At 41.0% G+C, this 18,721-nt stretch overlaps 1 protein-coding gene across 1 annotated transcript in view; it reads left to right on the top strand.

Annotated features, from left to right (window-relative positions):
- Positions 1-9,287, top strand: part of LOC131476100 (alpha-1,6-mannosylglycoprotein 6-beta-N-acetylglucosaminyltransferase B) — a 52,637-nt gene extending 43,350 nt beyond the window's left edge. The window contains exons 13-18 of the mRNA XM_058654590.1: positions 826-981; positions 1,143-1,289; positions 1,452-1,568; positions 4,092-4,166; positions 7,526-7,797; positions 8,157-9,287. Coding sequence (XP_058510573.1) covers positions 826-981; positions 1,143-1,289; positions 1,452-1,568; positions 4,092-4,166; positions 7,526-7,797; positions 8,157-8,355 — 966 coding nt within the window. The 3' untranslated portion in view covers positions 8,356-9,287. The remainder of the gene's footprint in view (positions 1-825; positions 982-1,142; positions 1,290-1,451; positions 1,569-4,091; positions 4,167-7,525; positions 7,798-8,156) is intronic.
- Positions 9,288-18,721: the final 9,434 nt, after the last annotated feature.

Raw genomic sequence — 18,721 nt, 5'->3', positions numbered from 1 at the left:
GAGACTTCAAGCCTCAGTTATCCTCTTGGGGACCGAAGCCTGCTAATGAGGCAGAAACTCATTTCTGAGGCTCCGGTTGAGGTTAGGATTAGGACGCGTGTTGTGGTTCAGTTAAGGTTGGGTATTAACTAGTTATGTCTAAGGGATAAGTCTTTGTTTAGACATTACTCAATGCATTATTCTAATAAGAATAACTGTGCCAGCCTCTCTGTGTGTGTGTGTGTACTCGTGTGACCAAAATATAAACAAATGTCTGCTCGATGCAAACCATAGTCTGGTGATTAAGCCTGTAAGCTCCACACAAGTGTGTTTCTCAGTAAAGTAGTGCCTTGGTGACATTCCCATGCTTTGTTTTATGTCAAGACGGACACACAGAAATAGCAATATTATGCTAACAAAGTTAAGTGACCATGGTGTCCTGATGAGAGCAGCTGCTGACCTCCTTTCCACTGACAACTTCACATCTGGCTGAGGTCACCCTCATGCCTCACCGTTCTCTTCTGCTCTCCCCTTGCCACATTTATGTGTAATCGTGATGAATCACTTCACCTCATTTAAGCGGTCAACGTTGTGCTGCTGGAGTCGGGAGAAATGACTGACAGTTGTGAAAAATCGGGCTTTGTGCAGCTTTCATGGCTAACGTAATCGGCAGCTACTCACCTGGGGCACAGTGACATACTGTATGCGGAGTGTGAACTTAGTGAATTTATAATTAACCACAGGGGATAAGGCGAACTGACGGAATATACGTACGTGAATACAAATGAGGGCAATTTTATTTTACGATTTTAAGGGTTCAACTCTTTGTCTTCTTTGTATTTAAAGGGTAAGGAAAAGTTCCTCACTATCCTGCACCGCTACATGGAGATACACGGGACAGTGTATTATGAAACACACCGTCCACCCGAGGTGCCTGCTTTTGTCAAGAACCACGGTCTGCTGCCTCAGCACGAGCTGCAGCAGCTCCTTAGAAAGGCCAAGGTGGGAAATAGAACCGTAATGTTTTCTTACGTTGAGAAAATGCTTTGTTTTACAAAAAAAATGTGACAAAACTATAAACTTTTGACTTTATGCAAGTGTCAGCTTGAATATGAGCAAACTACTGTATGTGCTCATGATCTCCTCCTTCCTTTCCTGTCAAGCTTTTCATTGGATTTGGCTTTCCATATGAAGGCCCCGCTCCTTTGGAGGCCATTGCTAATGGTTGCATCTTCCTGCAACCCAAGTTCAATCCCCCTCACAGCTCTCTCAATCACGACTTCTTCAAAGGAAAGCCCACCTCCAGAAAGGTGCATTTACTTAATTTACACCTTAAACTCATTTTATTTAACGTTTCAAATGTATGACGGATTACTGATATGGAATTACATGCATGTCAGTCCTCGTATGGTTTTAAAAAAACACCTCTTTATGATCTTTTAATTTATTTCCTTTTTAATTCATCTCCTCAGGTGTCCTCTCAGCATCCCTATGCAGAGCAGTACATCGGCAGACCGCATGTCATCACCATCGACTTCAATAACACTGAAGAGTTTGACGCAACCATTCGTGAGATCGTGAGGATCGATGTATGCAAATCTATGTTGTTTTCAAACTCAGCACTACCCTTTCAGCAAAGTAATAATCTGATATGTAGTCACGGCACAGCACACTCTCACGCTGCTGCATAATAGGTAGAAGGTGAAAGCATAATTTGTTCTTGCACTCTTTTGATTTACACTTCTTGTTGTGTTGACCTACTTTTTAGGCCTTTTAATAGAGCTCTTAATCATGGCATCCAGCGTGAGGACGAAATGCTTAGCTGGCTCTGTGCACCGCTCCCTGCGCTGCTAATTGCTTGAGATACTGAGCAGCTCAGTAGGTAAACGATGCCCACACCTGGGTTTACCTGGCAGCTTTCCAGGGGCCAGAACCAAACAAACCCTCAATCTGTCACTAGAACAACAGAGATGCAGCCAGTGCCCTTCTTGAGCCAAGATGCACGCATGCCTCCGTCTGCCAAGTATAGACCCTGTTTCCTGCTGATGGAGCTAAAATGGCGAACCAGCCGTGGTAGATGCAGAGATTGTACAGAAAAGGGGACATTGATTTTCGTTTTCAAAGCAAACTCCTGTTTTGTGGTGATGTCACCAGCACCACGACGGTTTGCGCAACCAGAAATTCACCCACTGGATGATCCGAGCTGTCAATCACACTGGTGATCACGCGTATGTTTTGTGCTATATTTATATATCTGCGGGCAGAACAACAAGAATAATATTATCAGCATGATATCGGCAGGTATTTGCTTTAAAATGTTTTATCAGGTATCAGCAAATCCGCCAGGATCCACTAATATGACTAATGACTAAAATAGTAGGCTGAATAAGCTCCTACCTCCTTTAATATAATTTTTGTTGATGCTGATTTATTTTGCACAATGAAATATTTTATATCCACATGTGATGCAACATCCATCTATCCATCCATCTTCTACTGCTCTATCTGTGCTACACTCAGCTGACGTAAGGCGATAGGCGGGGTACACCCTGGACAGATTGCCAATCCATCACATTTGTCTATATATATATAGACAAATATATACAAACAACCTCTCACTCTCACACCTATGGTCACTTTAAAGTGTGCAGTTGACCTAATTCCGCATGTTTTTGGACTGTGAGAGGAAACCAGAGAACCCTGAGAAAACCCGTGCACACACGGGGTGAACATGTAAACTCCATGCAGAAAGGCACTTTATTACTGGGAGAATAAATGACCTCGGTTATCAGCCCAAGCACTCCCTATAAATAGGCATATCGGCAAAAAGTCCAATATCATGCATCCCTACGTTCTACCTGTGTATTTGATTCAGACAGAATGGAACAAAATAAGAATAAATAACTCATTTATAAGGAAGCTGCTGATGCAACAGAGACCTTAATACATTTAAGAGAATCTTTCCTGACATGAAATACTATCAAGATTCTGAATGTTTGATTCTGAATCAGTCTATCATATTTACATATTTTTAAACTAAGGTGTCGGTTGCATCATTTTGTCTCTTACCGCGTATCGTACTTAACTCCAGGCATAACGTGTCTCAGGAGCATGGATTATATCCTGTTTTATGTCATCTATAATGACATACTCCTTGTGGCCGAGCAGTGCAGTCAGTTTAGGTATATAAATGTGCGGCCGCTTTAAAAAATATTTCCACCGCTGAATTGAAATCGCCATCTTTGAAGCCTTTTTCTTCTCTCGCACTCTTCCGATTCTATTATATAAAGATGCCCGAAAGGCAAATTGCATTGCAGAATAGCTGATGAAGTGCCAGATACATTTCATTAAACTCGGATGAAATAAAGTAATAGGGGAATGCTAAAAGGAACACAACACTAAAAGGAACCATTTATCAGTTTAAAAGCCTGAATGCTTTAGCGGCCTGATAGTAAACAAAGAGATCTCACTTCAGTTATTGTACCATGGGAGACATTCAGAGGGGAATCTGCTCCAGGATTTGGTATTCTGTGTGTTCTCTCCTGATATACTTCACAATTATTAATGGCATCAAAACACAGTGGGGGTTTTTTTTGAAATCCAATAATTAATATAAAGCTGTCTCATAAGACGTAAACCACCAGAAAGTCTTTTCTTCCTCCATATGGTGCCTGTGTTCGTACATTTAGCACAGAGCATGAGCAGAAGCAGTGATGGATCAGTGTTTCCTCTGTGGCTTTTAATTCAGTGTCACAGTCCAGACAGTGAGGAAAGACTCAGAGTAACAAAAACCAACCTGCACAGGACGACCTGTGGTCCACTGTCACTTCACTCTATCATTGACATATCGATAAAGTCATCACTAAAAAATAATGCAATCAATTTTTAAAGCTGCCGTGTGTGATGTATTCCGTCATTGATTTTAATGCGAGGCTTGTGGCATGATATAAGCTTTTCACAATTACACTAATGAATATGTCAGCTTTGATTAACTATCAGATGCTGCAGTTCCTGTAATTACAATGGCTCTCTCTCGCTCTCTCTCTCTCTCTCTCCCTCCCTCTCTCCCCCTCTCTCCCCCATTCTCACTGCTTCTTCATCTGTGTTGACAGGTGAAGCCGTTCCTGCCATACGAGTACACCTGTGAGGGGATGCTTGAAAGAATTCACGCCTACATTCAGAACCAGGTGGGTCTTGAAACATTCTGCATCAGCGATGATGTGTTTGTTTGCGTTTTACCTCTCGGCAGGAGAACATGGTGACAGTTCAGTAGACCCTACACACACACACGATGGAATGAGTTGTCACTCCTTTCCATGCGTTTGGGTCAACCACTTCCAATTCCCGTGGTCATTTCAGAAAGCCCAGAATGAACGAAAACCAAATTCTTAAAAAGCTCTATGTTGAATAAATACTCATTCTGTTCACTCCAAATACAGCTGCCGTTCACACTACCCATTAGCCAAGACCAAGTCCTATTTTTGGAACGCCTTCGTTACATCTAGATTTAATTATTGTGCCTTCCTGTACGTTGGCTTGGACCAATCCTCTCTCCACCAACTTCAGCTCATTCAAAACGCTGCCGCTCAACTTCTCTCCGGCATCACGCCAGTCTTAGCTTCCCTCCACTGGCTCCCGGTCTGTTTTCTTATTGATTTTTAAACTTCTATTGATTGTTTTTGAAGTCCTCAATGGTATGGCCCCTCTGTATCTTTCTGAGCTCCTACATCGCCACAGTCTCCCACTCTATATTAGATCCTCCCAGACCCTAGAGACTTTTAAATCCTCCCTTAAAACCCATTTCTTCTCTCTTTTTTTTTTTATTTTAATAATACATGTTATATGTTATTGTTTTTACTGATTGCTGATTGTTTTTATTCAAATCTATTTGTATGTAACCTGTGCCCCCCTCTGTACAGCACCTTGGTCGACTGCTGTCGCTTTAAAGGTGCTCTAGAAATAAAGTTTGAGATGAGTTGAGTTGAGTCGAGTTGAGTTGAGCGATTGTATTTTTCATCTCCTGTTCTTAAAACTTGAACGTGTCTATTCGGTTTGTCTGCTTTAAACTAATACACTCAGCTTAAGTGTTTTCGAGTTTCCTTTCTGGAAATCCATGGTTGCTTTGCCACAATATTAACACCTCTGCTACAGAACATGGGTCAGCTATTAATTAGAACCTTTGCCTGGGCCACATAGACGAGCACAGTGATTAATTTTCCCGAAATGACGCATGGTCTGCTGGGTCAGAGAATGAAAGGAAAATGTAATTCTCATACAAAAAATGGATTTGTTATTTGACTTTTTAAACTTGTTACCGCAGTGCATGAGTCACAATCCAGGCACAGACACTCTCACACCAAGGCCTGCTAGTTAAATAACACTCCTTTCTCACTAATTTCTTAGCCTCCACCTTTCGAGATCAGAGTTCTGCAGACTGAACATTTTAAAATGATTTTAAAGTGTCTTGCTTGGGCACACTCTTTTCTGCACTGCTCTCTCTTTCCTGCTGCTCTGCCAATCCATGTAGCGTCTCAATCAGTGCCAATTCTAACTGTATTTCCATTAGTGGCAACAATTGGTTTGATTATGTGCATTATGATTAAGTGTTCCTGACTGAAATGGGAATCAAACAGTGATCAAGATATGAACGTCTTCAGCCGTCGTACAGAACACCTTACTACACAGCAATGGCACATATCCAAACCTGCACTAAACCACAGCCGATGTTGCCATCCTCCTGCACATCCATCAAGTTGTGATAGTCACAGTAATATGGCTGTTTGAGGAAATGCTCTTAAGCTGTACTCTGCTCCGACACAATCGCTCCCCTGGTGTCAGAAACACATGCTCAGACACACACACACACACACACACACACACTCATCGTGCCGTGACCGCCTGTGACTGTGATTGACCGCCTTGAGTGTACAAGGTCAGACTCCCAATCAGACTCCCCTTGCCTTTATTTTCTTCCACTTTCCTTAACCTTTTGTTTCCCCATTTCCGAGTTTTTCCAATTTCATCTCTAACTTTGCAAGTCACTCCCATGTCTTACCCTCAATTTTCTGCTTCCAGTCTCGATCCCTCATCCTCATTATCTCCCACTGTCGTCCCCTGACCTCCATTTGCTGGAACGGGTTCCCATTGTCATTGTCGTACAACATGAGCTGTGCTTTTTCGCAAAGGTATGATGCCACAACCAGGAGCTCAGAATCATTCATTTCTGACCTCGCAGGCTGTAATAACAAACAGCCAGTTGATTCCAAGTGACCCCAACACTGTCTGCGACAGACTGTCACTACATTTAAAACAATATGTGAAACCGCAGCAAGAGCCAGACGGACGAGGAAGTAACATGATTTGATAGATGAGGCAATTTATTTTCCATTCGTTTCATTTCATTTCAACTTGATTTAATGACCTTAATGATCTCAGAAACAAAAAAGAAACACAATTATAGAACACTGCATCTTTCATTTGCACTTCCTCCTTTGAATTAAGCACAATATGCGTTTCATTTGCACGCAAAATCCAGATAATCTATTCATCTTCTCCCGCTGTATCCTCCCCGTGAGGGTCGCAAACAATCATTCACTCTCACGGTCAATTTAGAGTGTCCCAATCCCCACATTGCATGTTTTTGGACTGTGGGAGGAACCTGGAGAACCCGGAGAAAACCCCCCACACACACTGTGTTAACCACTACACCAACGATCTGGATGTGTTAGCCATAATCCTATATGCTCTTTTTAAGACAAAACATTGCAATAATAATAATAAATAAAACACAGGTTTCTTTTTTTTTTTTGAAAGTTTTTCTCTCTAGAAAATGACATTTTGTGACTTAAATGACTCATAGTGGTACTTATAGTATCCGGGACGAAAGTGAACCACATAAAATATATCCTGTCAACATCAATGATGAAAACATGAAGCAAAGCCTGTGAGATTGTGGAGTTATTGAAGATTCGTACTTACATACAACCAAGTGGTGAAATAAAACACTTCCTGCTCTTCATTTTATTTTCTTGATGAGGTTTGTGTGTGTGTGTGTGTGTGTGTGTGTATACGTGTGCATATGTGCACACGTGCAGCAGAGATAGAGAAATTGGAACCCTGGTTATTGCCTGTGGGCACTAGGAGCCTTTTTAATATACAGGTCTGAAGGCCAGAGGGACATGTCAGAGAAATGTTATTACCTGGGCTTTATGAATAACCTGAGCCGGAGGGGAGTCTAATCTGAGCTTTCACCAGAGCCTAATTTTGCCTCCAAACATCATTTATCACTGGGTGGTATAACTGCATTCATATCATTTTCCAGCGAGATTGGCGAGACGACTTGTCAGCCCTGATAAGAATTGCTTAATGTTACAATTCCTTTATCATTTCCCGAATCAGCTGCCCAGCTGAATGAGCTCGTGCTTCTCTGTAATGGAGTATCAGGTTTATTTCACCTCACCACACAGGTCAGTGTGTTGGCAGTGTTGCTGTATGAAGAACCACTAGAAAATGTTGATTACGGGTCATTTTATCTTTGCACCTGCAGGAATTTTGTTCTCCTGAAGTTCCATTTGCTCCAGGAAGCTCATCCAGGGCTTGGCCGAGCAGCCCGCCCAACCCTTTCATCCTCCTACACAACTCGAGCTCACTAACCTGGGCCTTCAACACCAGCTCCTACACATCCTGGCCTCCCCTCAGTGCACTGCGGCTCTTAGCTTCTCTGGAGGGCCAGTCATGTGTAACGGCGTGCCAAAGTGCAGGACTAATCTGCGAACCTGCCTTGTATCGTTTCATCAACATTAAGGAGGCCTTCAGCGCGTGAGTTTCTTCATTTTGTTTAATTTTCGTAAAATGGCAATTTTTTGCCAACATTTGATATTTCAATTTTATTTAAATTTTGCTTCTTATCAAGCTGACCCAGCAAATGAGAAATTGAACTTACTTTCCATTCTCACGTTGTCAGGTTTCATTTGCACTTCTAGTTTCAAAATATGCAGCATGAAGTACAGGAGGTAACACCCTTGACGTCCGAGAGGCAACAACGTAGCATAAATACTTAAGATACTAACATTAATATTTAATTAACGTTGTATCTTATTAGTAGAATCACAATTCATTGTGAACTAATAAATGATGCATTGGTCAAGTGTGTTATTTTGCTCCGTCTTTGTGTCCAGGCTGGATATGCAGTGTGAGGGACTGGGGTCGGAGATGAACCACCTCTTCCCTGCCTTTTCAGCAGAGCATGCTGAATGTGGGCTGCAGCAGGACCCACTGCTGTTCAGCTGCGCTGGCTCCAGTGCCAAATACCAGCGCCTGTGCCCCTGCAGGGACTATCGCATTGGCCAGGTGGCTCTGTGCAGGGACTGCCTATGACCACAGGAGAACCCGGTGACAGGAGACTTTATTTTTGTGTTTGTTTTGTTTTTGAATTTCTGATGTGATTCTGCTTTTTCCAGGAGAAGCTGTAATGATATCATAAACAACGACTTTTTCTTTACCTCTGACCTTGGACTAGTTACCAAAGTAGGTGAAGTGGTAAAATCCTCTCAGGGAACTGCATGATTGTACTGTAAATCTGGTCGTCTGGTGTTTGAAGCCTTCGTTTCAAGGTTCACATGGCAACATAAGCACCACGCCCGCTACTAAAGTCACAATGAAATGTGTTGTTTGATGGAATTAAAAACAAAAACAAAAACGAGCAATCAAATGGAAATTTAGTCAAAGGGAAAAACTTTGATTATAAATATGTTTCGCTAATGCTTACTTTTCACAAGTGTGTTCGCTCAGTGTCGTATGAATACAGTGTCACCGTGGAGTTTGGATGTTTGTACAAGGTGCACCCAAAGCCATTTACACCATGCTGAGATGTACTATTTTACATTCCCTGTAATGAATATATTTGTACATAAGTGTTGTTTTAATAAAATGCAGGGAAACGCATGTCGCCAACTATTATTTATATCAGAATAAGAATGGAAATGATTGTAAATTGACTCATACGAGACATAATCGATCTGTTATGGTGAATTTCACAAAGCCAAGTGTAGAGGAAATCTCTTTGTTTTTTCCATCTCATTTATACAGACGAGGCTTGTTCATTACTTTGGAGCATTGCATTTATACAAGATAAAAATAGTGTTGTGGTTGATCCCTGTATCTTTCTTTTGGCTCCCTGTTTGCTCTAAAGCAGTTTATGTAGGAAATAAACAGTTTTTACTTGTTTTGTTTTTTTAATAGAAATGAGGTTGTTGTTGTTTTTTAATAACAGGCACTTCTAAAAGATTACAGCCTTCTATGCAGAGTAAGAGATGCATAATGCTGCAGAATGACTATGCATCAGTCATACTTATGTACGGCAACAGCAGATAATAGCTTTTGCCAATCGCCGAATTATTTTTGCTAAACACCTCACAAATTAAATGACTAATACTTGCTGGCACGCGGGTTTGTAAGTTTCCATTTTCTTCAAGGGAAAAAGAAAACACGCCAAGCCAAACATGCACGTACATGCACAGATCGGTGATGTTTCACGGTACGAAGCTGTGTTAAGAATTTTTTATTTTTCACTTGAAGACAAGACAAACTGCAAAAGTTGGTTGTCAATTGTTTGTTTTTCTGTGTCATGCCATCCCACATGGGATTATAAGACATCACCCTTTGACAAAAGTAAAACAGGTTATACATATGAGCAAAAAAGGAAAACTAAACAAATATAAAATACTCCTATATCGGCGAAGATTCAGTTATCAAAACATACTACAGAATCATAAAAACACGCCTTAAAGCCAACATTCCACTACAATATAGTGCGTCATTAACCATTTTGCTCGTATAGCTGGGTTATATGTTTTTAATTAGGTTTCTTACATTAGTGTTGCTGGCCATTTTGCTCAAATGCTGGTATTTTTGAGTCACATTTAGGCTCAACTTTAAACCCTTGGGATTTTTAATGAAGAAATTAAGTTCATTTACTTTAAATCACCTGCATAGATGGACCTTGTAGAATAATATGCGCAGAGATGCATATGCACAGAAATGTCATTAAAGTCATTTTCATGTGAACTGCTGCTCCACTGAGCCTGAAACCTTTAACTAAGATAAGAGGATTTTAATGAGACACAGTTGGAATTTGCTGGGTTTAATTTAAAGATTGGGCCTGTGTCCGTGTTTGACTGCTTATAAGGGACATTTCTCTTTTCCCCAGTATAGTCTCTGGACTAATATTGGACTTTCTTTTGATGGGCAAAGAATATACTGTACATAATGTGGTGGCAGTGCATGGAAAAGCTTTCAGTCTGTTTGGGGTTTTATTGTGAGAGTTCAGGACTAGTGAGAGATATTTTTCTAATAACAGCATCTGCAGTGTGAGTGTGAGAGTGAGAGTGGGTGGTTGTTTTGTCTCCATATGTGTGTCCCTGTGATGGACTGGTGACATGTGCAGGGTGTGACCCCGCCTTTCACCCCGTGACCCTTATGTGGAGGATAAAGCAGTAGAAGATGAGTGAGTGAGTGAGTGAGCATCTGCAGATAAACAGATTCTTTTTTCAGTTATATAAAGAACCAAATCTCACCTCTGTTTCTGCTTTTTATCACCTGGAAATGATTCATTTCCTGGCAGAAATCGCTGCTGTGTAAGAAACTGTAGAAAGGACCTTCTGACAAAATGTGCTCCTTTGGCTTGTGCGTTTGTCCTGACAAACCTGTTGACATTGACCTTCATATATATATATGTATCTATATATATATAGATAGATTATAGCGACTGTTCCTTACACTGTGAGATGCCTAAAATGCTTCGAGTGTTGGAATACGAGCCAGTGTCTCCTGTCTGTCAAAATGAAGCTACATTATCACAACACGCGGTTCAAAAACATGAACCAGAAACAACAACTTCAGCCAATCACCGATACAAACCATGTTCCCCACTCACCGACCCATTTGCAGTCTTCTACGTCACATCACACTAATAAACGTTCACATACTGCATACTTCCCTTTGTGTCTAACCTGTACACATATGCAAGCAGATGAAGCATTAAAAGCTGTTCATTTTGAAAATGAGAGGAAACGATTTAATGTCAACTTTCATCCTTATACAGGCTGCATACTGTATGTACATACATTATAATATGTAGCCTAAGCATACAGTATAGGCTTAAGTGTGAAGGATACTGTGCTGGTAATGAAGCAGCAGCTGTATCTCTCAGAGCAGTGCTTAAGTGTCGTTTTTCATCACCAGTGAACGTGACAGTGACCAGGACTCGGGGTGATTCATGGCGCGCCGCGACAACTTTTTCCAACGAGAGGTCACACGGACTCGGATTAATTGCTTCCCTGTGCACAAAGCAGGCACCGTCATTCCTCCAGCCTCACTTCTCCTCACCAGCGACCTCCCCTGCCTTTATCTTCCTACTAGTTTTCAGTTTATCATTATTAGCATTATGTCTGGCCTGGCTGTGTTTGAAACCTTGGTCCTCCTTTGCTATGAGAGGGCAGCGGAGGTCGACCCGTTTGCTCGTCTCTGATGGAAACTGCAAATATGTCTATTATGCCTATGTCTGTTTAATATGAGCGGTAGAGTGTAGCTGTGCTCTATTCAAAAGACAAAGTAAATCATACATAATGACTCCCATTGCTTTGCCTTTAGTGCATTCATACTGTAAACATGCCCTTCTCATTAATAATTTGATGCCCTCTGAACAACAGACATTCCTCGGCTTAACTTAAATGACTAAAAGAAAGAGAGAGAGAAATATGAATCACACTATATATGAACCTTCAACGTATAGGCTGTACATGTGTTGCCATGGTATTTTATCATATAGTGTATGTTTTATAAGGTATAATGACTTCATTAGCTGTTTTCAATTTTAATATCTCAAACAAACGGTGGAGAAAATATCAACTATTAAAAGCTATTAATTATAATGAATATATAATATTGTTTTGTTGTTGTTTTTTAAACCATCTTAACCACAGCTATCACTGTTAATAACTTTCCTCGAAGCCAAACCAATCAGTACGCTCATGGTGAGTCACACTCTTCAGACTGATTTACATCTACCTAAAGGCGAGTTGCCTGCTCTCGCGATCCTTATTAAAAACACGGCAGGTTTGATATTATGAGTGACAGAAGAGCCGAAGACTGAAGACTTTTCCTTAACGACCTGCTGGATTCACTTTTGCAGCGGCATCTAAGAGTCTGGATGATGTGCCTAACAGCTGCTCTTTGCAGTATTTGTTGACAAGGACAATGTGTTTGCTGCGATGTAAATAATACAAACTGCCAACTGCTGCCATCGTATGTCGCACACGTTGCCGCTCTGACTGGTCTATCCACTTTGCAGCCAGATGTACTGCGGTTTGTGATCGTGGATCAGTCTTATAGGGCTCCACCGGCTTTGTTGTTTTAAGGTCTGTCAGATTCTGTAGTCGTTGGTATTGAATGATGAGACTGAAACATTGCTCACCACTTGCGCAGAGCTGTGCTGGTGAATGATAAGGCTCTCCTGTCTACCGCAGCGAAGTCGACTGAACCAGGGGCAAAAAATATTGACTCACTCAGTTCTTTAAAAAAAAAAAAAAAAATGGGCGTTCAGATTCTTATGGGTGAATTTACAACTGGTTTCCACTTGCAATAGACACAGGTACCTCAGGCAGATGGATTTTGTTTCCTTTCGAAAAAGGCAGACACCAGGCTTTGTGCTATTAACATAGGTTTGGCTTATAAGTAGACTATACATGCAAACCTAAACCAGTCAAATTAGCATGAAGACTGGGGACTTGCCAGAAGGGTTTGAGTTGAGCAGATGGCAGGCTGGAGTAGCTACTCGAGTCGAGTCGAGTGCTAAGACGAAGGATCCGTACAGGATTGTGATCCAGGGTTTGAGATAAAGATGCATGCAGGGTCAGAGGAATAACTGCCCGCTTCTGTTGACAGTGAACGTCCTCCAGCCAGCATGTCATTCTGCATGACATTCCACCCTCGTGCAATAAATGCACACATTTTACGTTTGAGCGATCTCTATGTATTCCTTCAGTACTATGTACAGTCAGTCAGTGTGTGCAGGTGGCAGGGCAGGGCATAACGAGAAGTCAAGAGGCTATTCCACAGTCTTTCACTGACTGCGTCTTCCTCTGTGGCTCGCAGTGTCAGTCGGCAGCTGCTGCTGTTTCGAACACCCAGGCTGCATCTGTCCCAGCTGTCTCACAGTCATTGCAAGAGCCACTCCATTATGGAATCTGCAGATGTGAGGGAGAAGTTCACTGGACATATAAGGCACAAATCCCCCCGTGTATGGCAGCTTCTGACTGAAGAGAAGGGTCCATTGTTGGTGGTGTCTTGATGGTAGAGTCGAGTGGATGCTTGGTGATTCCCACTCCTGACATTAAAGAAGACTGCAAGAGGAAGTCTGAATGAGGGAAGGGAGTGTAATGAGAGGACGAGATCCTCATCCTTTATAGACAGTCCGTCTTCTCTGGCGCTCTTTTCTGAGTGGACTGTCAAGCTGGAATAGAAGTGATGGAGAAGGCTTAGGAGGAAAGCTGAAGGGGTTGAAGCTGAGGCCGGGTTTAGAAGAGTCAGGAAAGAGTGAAGTGTGAGAGATGACGGGAGGAGGAAAGAGAAGCATGTAGCAGTTTTTTATTAGGCCTTCTCTAAGCAACTTCAAAGTGATCTTGTACAAACGTCATACAGAAGATATATAGTAAAGGGCCAGAACTCTCAAATGGGAATCAAAGAAAAACATGTATTCTTGGATGAGCGTTGTTGGGATCTTGATATAAAAGTTTTTGCCAAGATCAAAGCTATCGTGCAGTTTTACAGCCACCATGCTGCATGTTCTCATTAGTTATTTAGTGGAACTATGGATTGATGTGGGAGGTGTGGGGGCTGCGGGAACCAGGAAGATTGAAGACAGAATACTGTGGCTGTGTAGGTTTTGTACGTTCCTAGTAATCAACTGTAGAGGGAGATAGACTGAATCAATTCTGTAAAAAAAAACAAAAAAAACAGCATTAAAAGTTGCACTTTTTCCACTGAAGTTGAAAAAGTGAGGGGATAGTCGAACTGGAAAGTGACTCATGAGTCAAAAATCCCCAAGTGCAAACAAGTAAATCCTGTGACTTTAGGCCTCGGGATTATGTGTTCTTGGCCTATCTCTGTTTTCCTCTTTCAGGGTTTTCAGTTTGCAGTTGGCTTAGCCTCTTTGTCCTAACGGAGGAATGGGTTTCACTTGTGTGGAGCCTACATATTGACTTGAATGTTGATTGGTGTTTTCTCTCTATTCCTCCTAAAACAAGTGCCTTGTGCAACCAGTCTTAGTTTTTTCCCATGTTATACAGTATTTTTGACTCCATCATCTATCACTCCATCCTTTTTTACTCAAAAATCTTTGATTCCATCCTTCACTCCATCATATTTGACTCCATCTTTGGTCCTATCCCCTTTGAAAGAGACCTCTTTGACTCCAACTCCATTAATAAACTCCATCATCTTTGACTTCATCATATTTGACCAGATGATCTTTAACTCCATTCTCTTTGACCCCATTAGCTTTGACTGCATCATTTCTGACCCCATCCAAACATCTTTGCCTAGCAACCATTGCGAAGGCTTGGTCAGACGTCCCTCAAGTGTCTAATGGCCCTTTGTCAGTGCTCACATTCTACGAGGTGCACCATTAAGATGTTCACCCGTGATGAAGGATGCTTTGCAACACTAGATGAGTATCACAGCTCACACTCAGCAGGCCAAAGATGATGTTTGATAAATGATTCAAAACAGCTAATCAATTCCCCTGACTTTCTGGCTGCTGCTGCGGATTAATCCATTGCTCACTCAAGGGTTGTATAATGTGTTTGCTGTCCTTGTGGGACACTTGAGATGACCTCGGAGTGATGTTCCTTGATCTCTTCAAACGTGACAGCAGCAGAAACAGAGAGTATGAGCAGACCATGTTCTGTCACCACCAATTATTTCTTTAAGAGAGAAATAATTGTTGGACTGGTTATCTCAGACTTGATATGCAGGGCATTTCAACTATTTTGAGAAAACCAATTAAAGTAGCTGCAGGAGTTACTTATCCCAATCACATGCCACATGCACAAGGAAGTCATTTCATACAGGTTGACAATGTAATTACACAGAATTGTTTCCTGGGCTGTTAGATCTTCGTAATGGCCCCGATAATTACTCTTCCTGGAATACAAAGTGACGTTAAAATGGAGAGAGAAGGTGCATGTATGGATTGTGTGTGTTTGATAACAGGCAGTGCTGCCACCGCTCCGTGCTTGAACGGCATCAGGGTGAACAAATAACCAAAAGTGGCATGCTACTGTCACTCCTCGCCACAATCTCCCACTGTGATTGAGCTGGTTGAGGCTTTTCCACCTGCACTGATGGACACAGCTGTTGCCTGGCTTGTCGAAGCCGACTAATTACATATCACCACTGTTGTGTGACACCAGATTATCTCTGGCAACAAGGAATGGGCAAAGTCCCAAGAATTCGTAGGAGAACGAATGCCTTCAAACTGTGGCATATTTTCACCTCATCCATACACTTTTTATTTTTGTCAGTTCGATATCTTCTGTGAGAAATCGGGCTATGAAACTTGATTTATATAGAGATTCACAAACTAAATGCAGAATCGTCTCTTACACACAGTTTCGAGCTTAAATACCTTCTTAGTGACATTGTTTACAATGCAGAAATCTATAAGGAGATATAAAAGTGTTTTCAGGTAGCTGTTTCCTCAGTTAGCAGTGTAATTAATGAACATCAGTTAAAAGTAACGGTGGTCTAAAAGAGAAAACTACTCACTGGAATTGGTAGAAGGGAGAACCCAACTTTGAATATAAAAAACCTACAGGAAGATGTAGCACACACATGCACTGGCAAAAAACTGCATAGGAGGATTAATTGGGAAAACCCTAACAGCATCCTCGCCTCAATGTGTAGCATCAAATAACATCAAAACAAACTTAATGAATTTTGTTATCAAGTCATGTGAATTAATTAACATTTAAAATAAAGCTTAACGATCTGACCTTACAGAGTCCACTCAAGGTCTGCAGCATCTCATATGAAGTGCGGTGAATAAACACACCCACTAACCTTCAGTGCTCAGTGGTAGAGGACTGTTGTTGCCATCCCTGTGGGCAAAGCTAAAACACAGTCATGTAATAATATGATAATTCATAGACTGTATATAAAAAGTGGACATAGTCTTTTAGTTTGCCGGGGGAGGGGAGGGGCTTAGCCAGAAATAAGAGCATATTTAAAAGTCACCAGAGGGCGACTCCAGTTGTTGCAAATAAAAGACAACTCCATTTGAATGGAGGCCTGTGGGAAATTTAGCTAATTTCTCTCTTGATTTACAAAGACAGTGAACGTGTTCCTGATGAGTGTGTGGCCCCATTCTTCTTCTTTTCTTTTCCAATCAAACTAGATGTCAATTTTGTAAATTCAAATTCAACAGCTCCGATTTTTCTGAGTGACAACACTACTGGTTGCCACATGGATGAAGTCAAGCTTTTATGTTAATTGGAAAACTAAGCAATTGAATTATTTTAACTATACCGGAAGAACTAATACCACATTTTTCCAAAGTTTTGTTTTTGTTTCTTAGTGCAGTTCCTGTGGTATGAAAAGACTGAGACTTCTCTCAAACCTGCTGAGACGATAACAACGACAACTATAGGCAACAACAAAAAAAGGTTGAAAACAAGACGTGATGTGTCTGGACTTCATGCTGCACTGTCTCTGGGCCAGGCGCTGTGATTTTATAGATTCTTGCGTTGTCTGCCAGAGCAGCTGTGCGTATATTGCTATGGTCGTGACATAAAGACCAGCAACAGTCTGGCATGTACGCCTCTGTAAAAGTATTATTTGCAGTTACTGATCAAACAAACAACAACAAAAACTCATCATGGGGATTAATCGTGGGGATTAATGAGCTTTAGAGGAGCTGGTAGGCGAGTTGTGGATGGAACTGTGACTCTTTGAGATAATATTCAGCTCTCCTGTTAAAAACAGCACATGAACATACTATTTTCCAACTGGAAACCTCCATTAAACTCACAGAGGCTGAAGAATGCAACCTTTTCTCTTGCATGGAGCAACAGCAGCGGGGAAGAGTGACTGTTATGATGATGATCACTTCTTTAAATCTCCCGAATGGGTTCTTCTTTTCACAGCTCTGTTCACTCCATCGTCTTCCTCATTTGAATATGAAAGGGCACCGGAAGCATATATCATGATGAGTGATTCTGAGCAGATTGTGGGAAGAGTCATTTGTCATGTTAGTGCCTCAGATCTCCAGCGTCGCAATCTATCTTGATATCAGACCAACACATTATGGATCTACTAATTAGTAATTCTGAGATAATCATTACAGCTGAAGTAGAGTTCACTGCAGCTGCCAACACTATAGTTCATGAATGTATTTGACAGCCATCTGTCTGCCCAGCATATCCATGATGAATCCAGCCAACACCTGCGTATCAAACCTATTAACACAGCTCTAACAGTTTGTTGTAGCACTCCACGTGTATGTAAACAAACTAGAAAGTATATTTAAACATTAAGGTTTTAATCATTTTAGCATACTTTCTATTCCCAAAAGTGTCACGTGCATAGTGATGGATGCTTTCTGAGCTAATGTGTCATATAATTTGACAAGAAAGAGGACTCAAGTGCAGAAATGAGACAGCAGAACTTGTCTCTTAACCCTTAGATGCGCCTTCAAAAAGGTTACGTTAACACACCAGTAGAGTAGCATAAAAATTGAAGCTTTCAAAATTGTACACATTATTATTTTATATCATTTCCATACATATCAAATATTAATGCATTTTTAAAATGTTTAACCCTTTTCATGGTGCACCTTCATTTTATTCTGCAAAATACACAATAAATGAATTACTTTTAATATACTTCATGCAAACTGGATTATTTTTGGTTTGATTATTGCAGCCTGGCATACGTGAAAGATTATCTGAAACATTTGTTTATATGTATTTGTTTGTTTGTTTGTTTTTCAAACCAACATCATTAACATCAGTCCTCATCATACATATCAAACATTAATGATTTTTTAAAGTTTTGAACCTTTAGTTGTCCAAGTTCTTGTCACGATGCATCAAAAATAGTGATTTGAATGGGTTTCCATGAGCACATTTTTGTGCGTAGGTGTGTTAGTGTGAGTATTTTAGTTAACGCTGATGCGTGAAAAAAGGATAAAATATTACAGAAAGGAAAAGCCCAAAACACAAAAATGTGTCTAGGTGTGTTTAAGGGTTAATAAAAACATACAGAAGGAAGCATACAGAGTCCAAAAGGTAAGGCAGTGTAAGTTGAACACAAAATCCAATACTGCAAGGGAAACAAGCATGGTTTACATAAGGGTAAAACAAACAAACTGGCAAAGGACACAGAGACTATATACACTGAAGGGGTAGAAAGACGCAGGTGGAAATGTGCAGGGAAAACTAATTCAACACAAGTGAACACAAAGGTGGAAAGCAACGCTGGGGGAAGGACACACAAGGACAAAGCCTACGAAGTAAACAAACAAGGCAATTAAATAAATAATAAATCTGAAATGCTTCAATGCAGAACCTTAAATGCAATAAATTGTATTTTAAATGCGTGAGAGAATTCATTGGTGGAATACATTGCTCTAAGAAGAAATTATCCGTGGGTTAGAGCATGTTTTTATAAAGATTTTAGATCAGTC

Source organism: Solea solea, chromosome 16, assembly GCF_958295425.1.
Source record: "Solea solea chromosome 16, fSolSol10.1, whole genome shotgun sequence".
NCBI lineage: Eukaryota > Metazoa > Chordata > Actinopteri > Pleuronectiformes > Soleidae > Solea > Solea solea.
This window is presented reverse-complemented; position numbering and strand designations above follow the sequence as displayed.